The 11718-nt window shown below is 46.6% G+C and overlaps 1 protein-coding gene across 5 annotated transcripts in view; it reads left to right on the top strand.

The window, feature by feature from the left end:
• The window catches only part of LOC106747467 (LIM domain-binding protein 2), a 191782-nt gene extending 183578 nt beyond the window's left edge, over window positions 1-8204 (top strand). For 4 of the 5 annotated variants that reach the window (XM_014625025.1, XM_014625024.1, XM_014625023.1 and 1 more), the window contains 6 exons: window positions 747-919; window positions 1372-1572; window positions 3887-4019; window positions 6411-6535; window positions 7441-7683; window positions 8092-8204. In XM_014625025.1, coding sequence (XP_014480511.1) covers window positions 747-919; window positions 1372-1572; window positions 3887-4019; window positions 6411-6535; window positions 7441-7683; window positions 8092-8193 — 977 coding nt within the window. In that variant the 3' untranslated portion in view covers window positions 8194-8204. The remainder of the gene's footprint in view (window positions 1-746; window positions 920-1371; window positions 1573-3886; window positions 4020-6410; window positions 6536-7440; window positions 7684-8091) is intronic. The other variant, XM_014625022.1, reaches the window with a different exon arrangement.
• The last annotated feature ends 3514 nt before the right edge of the window (window positions 8205-11718 follow it).

Here is an 11718-nt window from a genome sequence, read left to right as displayed (position 1 = left end):
CCCCCCCCCTCTTGTACTTGCGCGCGCGTACGCGCACCGCCTCCGTCCTAAATAATGACGTGCCACCGCGCGGCAATTTTGCAGTCGGTGGATTTTAATGTCCGTTCCCACCGTCGCGGGGAATATACGACGGCAACGTGATTACATGTCGCGCGCGGATGCATGTCGTCGTGCTCTCGTCGTCGTCGTCGTCACCCGGATACGTACGTAAATGACAGGTAGGTCCGCCGTACACGCGCGGCATAAGATACGCGGCCGAACGAGCACGGTAATGCGAAAAGCATTTTGCAATTAAGCGCGGAAAAAGGAGTTTTCCATCCACGACATGCTCTCCATCGCCGTCGACGCGGCGCGTATATTACTTATACAGCCGCGCGCGTCCGAAAACCGGCGGAGACGGTGCGGGCGGCGAGGAGAGATGAAAAATTAACGATATCTCTCCGCCTCTTCTTTCTTTCCGCTCGAATGATCCCCGACGACCTTCGCGATACACGTCGTTCAATTGATCGCGACGAACGACTCTTCTTCTTTGTGCTCTACGACTACGTACGCTCGCAAAATATACTCGACTTCGGCATTATCGGTGCATCTCGGGGAGGGGGAGTGTGATTTCACTCGATTTAAAGGAGAGCGCATCGATCGACCGGTCGATAAGTCGCCGTCGATCTTAATCGTCGGGTCCGTCCAGCCAACGTCGCGTTTGGTTGTATTTAATTTCTAATCGTTTCCACCTTGATCCTTTTCAGCGATAGGAAGGACGTTAATACCTAGGTACTTCCGCTCGATATTCGAGGGCGGAGTGACGGAACTTTACTACACTATGAAGCATCCGAAGGAGTCGTTTCATAACACCAGCATAACCCTGGACTGTGATCACTGCGTCATGGTCACGCATCATGGAAAGCCGGTCTACACGAAGGTACGAGCGCCTCTCCTGCGCCGGAACTCGCGCGCTTACGTTAGAATTTATCACGCTTCCGATTGCCGGTATTTTCGCCCGTGTGCTCGGCCGAACCGTCGAGCCGATAACAATCAATACGGACTGTAATAACTAGAAGAAGTCGTAAATTTGCAATCCTCGTTTCCGGAGACTTGAGACGGAGACGCAGTTGGAAAGATTCGTCCTAATACATCGCATAAATATCACTATGTGGACGATCGCTGATTGCGCATTGTTAATGACGGGATCAATCGTTCTCGCACCGAGAGGAAAGATTTAAACACGCGAAGAGGATGAAATTAAATTAAAATTTCGCCGCGAATCTCTCTCCCTTAAACGCAAGTTCTACGAACTTCGGCTTCGGTGACGCGCCGAAATCAAGCACCCTCGAAATAGACGAGGCGGATATTGTTATCTGAAACTCATTTTAGGTGTGCACGGAGGGTAGGTTAATATTGGAGTTCACCTTCGACGACCTCATGAGGATAAAGTCGTGGCATATGTCGGTGAGGGGGCATCGGGAGCTAGTGCCGAGGTCGGCCTGCATGCAGCAGGACCCGAGTGTGCTGGAGCAGCTCAGCAAGAACATCACCAGGCAGGGCATCACCAATTCCACCCTCAACTACCTTAGGGTGCGTATCCGCAACGCGAGAGTGTCGTAACTCCGCCGTCGTAACTCCAGCGCCGGATTGACCGCGTCCGCGTTCCCGCGAGTATGAAAACTCCTCGAGATTTTCCTCTTCCGCGACCTCACGATTTTTTCTGAGTTATCGAAAGAAGCAGGTCACAGTGAATCGAAACATTTCATATTCTCTGACAATGGAAAACAATCGAAAAAATAGAATAATGGTTTGTTTCAAAACGCGGGGGGATTTCGTTTCCGAAAGAATTGATGCCGAAGAATGAGAAATTAATAATATCCTGGCGTTTTTAAAACTTGGACGATCTTGTATAAATTTCCGTCACCGACGAGGTAATATTAAGACCCTGGACAGATTTTTGTGGGTCCGAGGGGTCCGGAGGTAATTGAAAAAGAATAGTATTGTCGACAATTTTTAATCATTCGATTTAAGTACCTGGATGTTCAGTGTGTAATAAAGTATTAATTTTATAATTTACATCTATCTCGATGATTCCTTTTGACGTCTCTGCTGGACTACACAGATAGACATGTTTGCGTTTGTTTATTATAGTTTTTTAATTATTAAAACTGAATATTGAAACTAGCCAAAAGTAGAGTACGAAACATTTGATCATATAATTTTCTGTTTCTCGTATGTTTGTATAAGGAATCAGAAAAAATTGTTTACGTCCGCTTTCAACGTTCAATTTTTATACACACGCACTTGCCTGTACATATTTTATTATTATATTTGCTTTTTTTCTTATTATTAATATATCTCGATGTGTTATCGCTATATATCCAGGCTTACAATGAAATTTATTAGATCTTTTTTTGTGAAATTACATTTCTGCAGTTATCACCAACATTAATTTGATACAAATTTACCGTCAAATTTTTATCGACCGAAAGTTATTGAACAACGAAATTTTGCAGAATCCCGTAAGGTCAATGGTCCTAAGAGGATGTCGAAGTCGATGACGAACTCGATAAATATTGATAATGTAGAGGCGATCTTCAATGTCATGTTACATAAAAACTGACAAGTCACGCTACTCTTTTTGTATATATTTCTCACATATTCATACATTATATTTTATATATAGATCTTATGTAAATGTCAGTGCGATATAATATGTGAAGGCGATTAGTTGCGCTACTGTTTTATCATATCTAACGGCAAATCTAATCAAGACGTAAAAACTTTTCTGCAAACTTTTCGTATCTTTTTAGGTTTCTAAATTTAATTAGAAATATATACAAATGTTCTTGGAAATTTTCTTGATTGGAGCACTGATACATTCGATACGTGCAAGTTGCAAGATTTCTGTATTATATAAATATTTACACTGACAGCTGGAGATGTCAGTTTTGCAATTTTTTGTCGTTTTCGCCACTGAGCAATGCTCCAATTCATTTTCCCCGTATAAAAGCACTTATAATTCTGTGCAACCAATAAGACATCAACTTTGAAGAGAAGAATCAGTATTCTGTCGGTAGAGTTTTCAAGTATGGCATCCCGTTAAATATTACCTCGTCTGCGTTTGAAATCGATAGCTGCGCGTCAAATCGATGATGATTACGATCGCGCTGATAAAGAAAGCGTGATATATTCCGTCGGAAATTTCAGGATATCCGGCGGATTCGCGCGTAAAATGTCACACGAGTGTCTATTTAGAAGCGGTATCGGAAGCAAACAATCGCGGGCGAAAATAATAACAGCGGGAAAAAACGATCGCGGCGAGAAGGTGTGTCGGCGCGCAGGGTTAAACCGAGCTGTCTCGGAATAACGTTCTCGAAAGTACGCCGGCTATCCGGGTTACGATCCACCTTCTTTCCGCGCTCGGAAGCGCTTTCACCGAGCGCCCGCGCATTCCGCCGTGTATCGTCCCGGAGAGCCGGTTGAAAAGCCGTCGATTGTTACGTCGCGGGAAAGTCCTCGCCCATTGTTGAACTGGTACGCGATGTTCGGAAAGCACGAGCGGCTAAGACCGGCCGAATAATTTCTCCTTGCGAACGGTAGAATCGCCGGCGACGAAAGCGGACTCCGGCTGATTCCGCGCGGGGCCGTGAACGCTTCGTCGCGCTGGTCGCGGCCACGTCTCATCCTTGAAATTTCCCGGCAGAAACGCGATAGATGAGAGACCGCGAGTTGAAACGTTAGGTTGAACGAGATGCAGAACGCTCGATTTTGATCCAAACGCGAAAGTTCGCGCAGGAATCGTAGGAGTTTCGGTATCGCGAATGTTGTTCTCGGTGTTGCCTTCGGGCAGCGACGACTTCTCATTACGGCCGAGTCTTGACAGGGGGTTGTTCTTTTACAGTTATGCGTGATCTTGGAGCCGATGCAGGAGTTGATGTCGAGGCACAAGGCGTACGCGTTGTCACCGCGCGACTGCTTGAAGACGACCTTGTTCCAGAAATGGCAGAGGATAATTGCACCGCCGGGTAAGAGAGGTAGACGAACAGTTGCTTTACATGAGAAGCACCAGCCAGTAAGATCCAACGGCCACGTCCGTGTCGACAACGGGAATCGCTTTTTGCCGTCGCGGAACGACGCATCCGTTGTCGTCGCTTTCCTTCGCCGCGTCGCGACTCTTGGTTCCACCGGTTTTTCCTCGAGAGAGCCGGGAATCGCCCAATTTTCCCCCCCAGGATCCTCCCGCACCCTCCTCTCTCTCCCCTTTGCTGACGAGAGATCTCGCGTTTTTCGCAAGGATCGAACGTAGCGCGACGGTGAAATCGTGTCTTCTTGCGCAAGGAGACAACCGAGCGACGTTCCCTAATATGGATAATTGTTATCCGTTTTATAGATAGATCAGACGCTTGTGAGGGTTACAGCATTCTCCCATCAATTCTCCGTGTGCCCGTCTCAGCACTGTACAGCTTTGATAGAGAGGTATGCTAACGGCATTAGTAAGCTTAGACTTCACGAAAGCTTTCGACATTGTGAAACGTGAGCTACTCCTTGCCGAAATGAAATATTGTGGTATGTCCGCTTCCGTGCTTGCCTCTCTCCGATCTTCCTTTACAAACTGCTCCCAACGCATCCTTGGGTGCAATCCTCTTCTTATCCTCTTCTTATCACTGTTCGGTGTCGTATTTTCTGGCGGTATTCGATTCTTGTCCCGTGATTTTTTCAGCCCATCTGACATCGTTGCCAATTGATTTGCGTATTTTTGTATACGCCGATGGTGCGTTTCCTTTGAAGCCTTTCGGGGTTTACGAGACGCACGGATCTCGTTGTGTTTATAATACGTTGTGAACGATTCCACACGTTTGTCAGAAATAGCAATTACATAAGGAGAAAAGCTGCCGATAAAAGCCAAGTATTGCAAATAGCTGGGGAAATTTCAAGGATGAAATCTCCTGGAATCACAGAGTGTCGCTAAAATTAGCCCTTATCTTCCTCTATATCTTCCTATATTATCTTCCTTGATAAATTCGCAGAGAGATGTGGTATTATTTGCAAAAGAATGTTCAAGTATTATTAGGAAAATGGTACCTAAAAACTCCACATTTCTATGTTATACTATAATATTCTATGTTATACTATAATATTATATACAGAGAGTTTAGAATAAGCATAACAGTATATATATATATATATATCTTATTTTCTCCACATAAACTGTTACCTACTACTTTGTTTTTCCTTTGTTCGATTATGTCGATATATTTTGCATATTTTCGTTTCATTCTTGTATTGGTCGACGTCGTTTGCCTGTCAGAATCCAGCGTATCAGAAATTTTTGTCTCCACTTTGTATACAACTGCATCTTATGCGCGTGTGACGTGTTTATATTGCAACACAGATTCCTACCAAATCTTTTTCATTCGTCTTTTCAATCCCAGCTCTCCTTCTTCCCTTTCATCGCATAGTAAGATCCGAAAATGCTTTTTTCGTACAATGCAGTACGATTTTTCAACTTGCTACCTAATAACATCCGTTCCGCTTCATCTCTTCCCGCCTTTCGCAATACTGCCAGTCTCTGCATCGTCTTTCATTTAATTATCACATTCATCTTCATATCCTTGTCAATCTAAGATTAGCCAGGCATTAATCATTTTCTTGGATTAGGTGTAATTACATCGATACGGCTCTGTCGCCTGGCCCTTTGGATACTGCCATACGAAGTATCCGACTAATTGTGCAGACCAAAAGAGAAAAGACCGTAAGCTAAACACCCAATAACTCAAGGAACAGCAACAATATATATCGGTGGATACCAGTGACTCGGTTTCCTCCCGACCGCGTTCAGCGTTCCGCGCCCGGGATTCTCGCGTCCGCTCATCGCTCTTATCGTCTTTATCGTATTTACGCGTGCGCCGCGTTTCCTGTTTCTGCCGACCACTTGCGACTTTGTGGGTCATGCACACACCTCCTCCGTCTCATATCTCTCCGAGGATCGACGAAACCGTGGAACCAAGCGCGTGCTACGCCAAATATCGTGATATATCGAGCATGTCTCGCTGTAAAGACCGCTTGAGAGCGCAAAGTATTAACTAGCATGCGCGGGAGGGAGAGGAAGAGAGGGGAGATAGAGACACCATGTGTCTGAGCAATTTTGTGTGCGTATTTGCCTGCCTATATCAGATGCATGCCAGTTTGCGCCGTGTCAGAGACCTTTGCTGATGAGAAAGGTCCACAGCTGGGTAGTGCTCTTCGATTTATCGAGGTCCTTTTATACTTTCCCGCTCCGTGTTTGTGTCGTGCGACACGTGCACGGCGCGGATACGGGAGACGGGTAAGTGTAAAGAGGACTCTTAGTTCGCCACGCGTGGCTAAACGCCATCGAGTGCGCGCGCGCGAGCGTCATCGTGTTGACAAGGAGCCTCTTTTTGCAGAGTCGCAGCGGCCCGCAAGCAAGAGAAGAAAGCGAAAGGGCAGCACATCGGGGCCGGGCAACAACGCGCCTCCTGCGCCGAGTAAGAAGAGATCGCCAGGGCCAAATTTTTCCCTCGCGTCACAGGTGAGTCCCCTACATGTGTACGGAGCTCTGTAACTCCCGAGCGCTACTCGTTCATTCCTATAATAAGGCTGGCATTCATAGTCAAATCTTATGTTTAAGATCGTCTTGAGTTCATCTACAGATGATTTGTAGCCAATGAAATGAGCCGTACAACAGCTGAAGATAACTCAAGGCGGTCTTATGAATATCGACTTAAGAATGTGGATACCGTCGCTGTGCCCGTCATGTTTGGGTTAAAACCAGAAACCATATATTATTAAAATAGGCAAACCGATATGAGTTAATAATTAATCACAATTGAAATACACAAGCTCACTTTCTTTTAATACATTTCGTGGACTTCGTAGATGGCCAATTTTTGCTTTATTGTTATTGAGCTGATAATTTTAGTTGCTTTCCAACAAAAGACACAAGTCTAGTTATGTCATCATATTCTTGTTTCGCATTTAGTCAAAAAAAGGATAATAGATGATATAACTAAACTTGTGTCAATTGTTGTCTCTTGCTGGAAAACAGCCTTTGACATTATCCCAACCGGAAGTTTGCCCAAACATGGCAATAAGAGATCAAACATACGGTGTCCAGTCTCTTATCGCCTTAGTTTACACCGGTCATTTAATACGTGTACTAACTAGTAACTTTTTATTATATTATCTTGATAACGGCTTGATATCCTATCAAGCTTGATGCGTATTGTGCCAGTTTGGGACGCCGTCGTTTACATGCGTCGTCGATGTTAAGATAATCTAATAAAAAGTTACTAGTTAGTACGCATATTAAACGATCGGTCTAAACTAGCACATTATAAAGACTCTACTATTCGTTGATCGCACGCTGATATTTGCCTCGTGCGAAGCGAAGCGCTAATTGATCGTGTTTCTTTTGTTCCAATGCGATGACATCAGGACGTAATGGTTGTGGGTGAACCCTCCCTGATGGGCGGTGAGTTCGGCGACGAAGACGAGCGACTGATCACGAGGCTGGAGAACACGCAGTATGACGCTGCGAACAGCCTGGATCCTCATAGTCATGACGCGACCGGCGGCCCACCCCCGCATCCCCATCAGTTTCACTCGGAACCGACCCCGGGCAATTCCTGGCCGCCAGATCGTGGCCCTGGACCCCCACAGGGTGGACCTGGCAGTCAGGTAACTTTAATGGAAAACATGCTCACGAATCTTAGGGCAACATGTAACATAACATATCCGATGCTTACCCCAAAGAGGAAGAAAGAAATTACAAAGAGAACAAAGAATAAGACTGATAAATATGTAAAAAATATGTAAAAATATGTTTGTAACGCGAAAAATGTCATATATAAAACAAGTATTACTGATATTACTGTTTTTCATTACTATTATCCTTTTTAGAAGAAAGAATTTGTAAGTGTAACGAGATCAAAATTTAAGTCCCGTCACAAGCTCGAATGAATCTAGCCGCTCGGACGACACGCGAACACCACTATCCAAGATTAAAAATAAGACTTACAAGACACACTTTGAGCAATTAACTCTCCAGTTTAGGCACAACGCGTAAGAGCACGCACGCTGTTCCAGGGTGTCCAGGGTGGCCAAGGTGGCGCGGCTGCGGGAGTACAGGGATCGCAGGACGCCAGTCAGCAGCAGCAAGACAAAAAGAGCCCCGCGGTGAGCCAGTGAGGCCAGGAGTCCCCGCGCCCCCCCACCAGGGGGCGACGGGGGCGCAGGCCCAAGAACGTGGCTCCCTAGCGGGGCGAGAATCCCAGCCTCCCCACCGCCGCCTATCTGGGCCCTCCCGGCTCCACGGCTGGCAGAATGTCGCACGTCGGCATGCTACCACCGCTCTCTTGCCAACCCGGTCTGCCAGCCGCTCACCATCATCATCCGGAGCAGCATCCGCAGTTAGGTCACGTGACCGCCGCCGCAGCCGCAGCCGCCGCGATGGGGATGGAATCCTCGGAGCTGATGGCAGTAGCTCATTATCAGGCGCAACAGCTGCAGCGACAATTGCTGGCCGAGCAATCGGCCACGGGCGCGATGTTACCGCCGTCTGCTCAGCCTACTGGTGGAGGTTTGACGCAGCCGCTCCAGCAGCCAGGACAGCAAGGTCAACTGCAACCGGGTCAGGACCCATTGCAGAGCCTGGTACAGCAATTGCTCTGTCTACAGCAGATCGAGTACTTCCTCGCGCAGCGCGGTCACAAGTGATAGCACGGAGAACGTAGAGAATGAGAGGAAGAGAGAAAGAGACGGACTGAAGATCGAGAACAAGTTTCCACGCGGTAGTGACGATTGAAGCAGAGAAACGTACGGTGTATACGGGACTCGATACCTCGAGCGGAGGGAAGTAGAGAGCTGGAAGGAGGAGGGTGTGTACGCGTGTTCGTGCCGCTGCGAAAGTGCTGTTTCTATGTCGATAGATGAACTCCGCGCCCGCCGACGTTGCGGCTGAGAGAACGAACCTATTAACCCACGTGATGAGACTCTTCGAGTTTGCAAAGGTCTTTCGGACGGAGGGGAGATGGCGCGGTGTCTCCCAGCACGATGCACACATACACGGGAGGGAATCGCGAAATCCGGATGAAGATACGGCGGAGGATGAGGAGTGACACGACGGGGGTTGTGCGAAGTGTGCCCGTTACTCGTGGATCGCTACGTATCGTTTCGGGACGCCGTGTGCGAACGGTGACCTCCGGTGAGGATAGAGGGAGTCGAGCGTTTTAGCGTGTGATAAAAACTTTATGTCAAATATTATGTTAAATATGTGAGGTGAACGGGGTGAGTGACTGGTGGTGAAAGAGATCGCTTCGGACGGGAAAAACTGACACGAAAAAAACAAAAGAAATGAAAAAAAAAAGAAACGTTACGCAACACGCGGCAGAGACGATTGACCCGCTCTGGCGCGAGTTGTGAATGAATCTCTGTCCGTAAACAGTATTGGTATAATTATAATAGAATAAATGAATATAAAAAAAAATATTGTAAGATGTAATCCTAAGTACTTGTGCAAACGTCAGTGTGCAAGTTAGACAGAATGCGGGTGTGATAGTGAATAAAGTGTGCGTGTGTGTGTGTGTGTGTGTGTGTGTGTGTGAGAGAGAGAGAGAGAGTAAAGATTGTGAGTGTGCGAGTGCGTAAACGGGCGAAAAAGAAAGTAAGGAAAAAAGGAAGAGGCAGAGACAGAGAGAAAAAGAGAGAAATGTGAACGAGAGATCGAGGGTCATCCTCGACTCGCAGATTCTTTAACCGCCGAGACCGTTCGAATGCCAACGCACACAGACCCTGCTGATTGTCTCGAGGACTCTTTATAGAATTTTATCCTTTATTACTACTAATAATTATTTAACGAACCACGAAAAGAGTGAGAGTATTTTGCACAGTAAGCGTATATAAGAGACCTCGCTCCGAAGAAGGTTCACGCGACGTTGGAATGCGTTCTAGCAAGGTGTTAGGGTCTCTCTAGACCGAGACGACGGCGGGATCAATTGCCGCGGTGCAGGAAAATTTGTAAGAGAACGGCCGCGTTCTTCTTGACACTGTCGTTCCGTATTGCGTTTACGGCACATCGCGGTACGACACGTAGCACAGCACGTACCCACGTCCGGTGAATTGTATCCGACTCGAGACTTCACACGCGGATTATTATACCTCTAAGTGTATATTTTACGTTTCATCGTCGATTCGAACGCGCTCCTACTTTTATTTTATTTTATTTTTTTTAACAATCGCTAGAAACTTTATGATTTTACGTAATAGCTGACACTTTATATAGTAATGCGCGTGGTGATTCGATACTTTGTACAATGTACATCCGAGAGAGGAGAGCAGACCGATTTACGCATAACATATATGAAACATATATGATATATATACACACACACACATGCGTGTACGATTAATGCGTACACGTAAATTTCTATTGTATAAAGTTCCTTGCGCATTACATGTAAACGTCATGTATGTTCCTCATTATATATTAATATACGATGATGATTTGTTCCTATTTTTGTATCGCTCTTTGTGATTCGTTATGTTCCCTTCTCACAGTGTCGAGATGATTTTCAAAAGAGATTTCCTTCCGGAATCGGTCCTACCGCGACAATCTTTTTTAAATCATCGGTATAAGCAATTCGACGATCTCAGTGTGCCTTTTCGGATCTCCGAGTCGCCTCGTGAACTTTTTCCGGGCACGATCACTGACCGGACACGTCGGCGATAAATTTCCGCAAGCGCGCGTGAAATTTTGAATATCAAACGAGATCTGATACCCTCAGAATTGATTTCTCGCGCGCGAATCCATTTTCGTAGTGATCATCTGCGCGAAAACGTTCACGATCGACGACGAGATCCGAAGTCACGCGCATTACTGTTGAAAAATGTAAGAAAGGAACATCGTTCTAGTTGTATAATCGTCATACATCACAGTGCTATTCGTTGGCGCGTTTTCCCGTATGCCTAACGTCACTACGCGAGCGCGACGTTGGTACGAGCTCTGCTTCGATTTCGGAATTCAGGCTCCTCGAGTATACACACGCAGGACACATTCATTCGGTCATGTACACACGGAACCCGCGCATACACACACACACACACACACACATGCACACGTGCACACAATTCGAGTGTCGCGAATCGCACCGTTCGCACGAAACCATCACTCGCGAAGTAGACTGGCGCGTCGTTCGCGCCGCGGCGTTTTCAACATCGGGTCGTTAACCGATTAACGCAAACCCGCGCTCCGCAGCACCGGAGAAGAAGAAGAAGAAATAGCAGCTTTCGCTTACAGTTTTCGTTGTATCGCGAAGTCGAGGGCCAAATTACGTTCCATGAGGGAACTCCGACGGGAAACTTGTAAAGTCAAAAAGCGCATTATCAGAATCGAATGTGTAGCGAAATCTTCGAACTGGACCATTCTTGAACGGGCGGATCGGGAAAAAAGGGGAAAAGTTCGTTCATCCGCTCGTCGAATTTTACACGGACGAGGAGGACGAGGAGGAAGAGAGAGAAAGAGGGAAGAAGGGCGATACATGTATATGCATTTCGTCACGTCCATAAAATTCCGCGTTCTCCGGAGCGAAAGGCATATCACGCGGAGCGGCGGGGATGCAATTTTAATAAGCATGTACAAAGCTCATCACACGTACGCACATCACCACCACGCGCGATTACCATTTGCCTTCTTTCTTTTTCTCCCCCCCCCCCCCC

This window comes from Dinoponera quadriceps, unplaced genomic scaffold (assembly GCF_001313825.1).
Source record: "Dinoponera quadriceps isolate SergipeBrazil2010 unplaced genomic scaffold, ASM131382v1 scaffold1750, whole genome shotgun sequence".
Lineage (NCBI taxonomy): Eukaryota > Metazoa > Arthropoda > Insecta > Hymenoptera > Formicidae > Dinoponera > Dinoponera quadriceps.
Note: the sequence above shows the minus strand (reverse complement) of the source record. Positions and strands in the feature narration are given on the sequence as shown.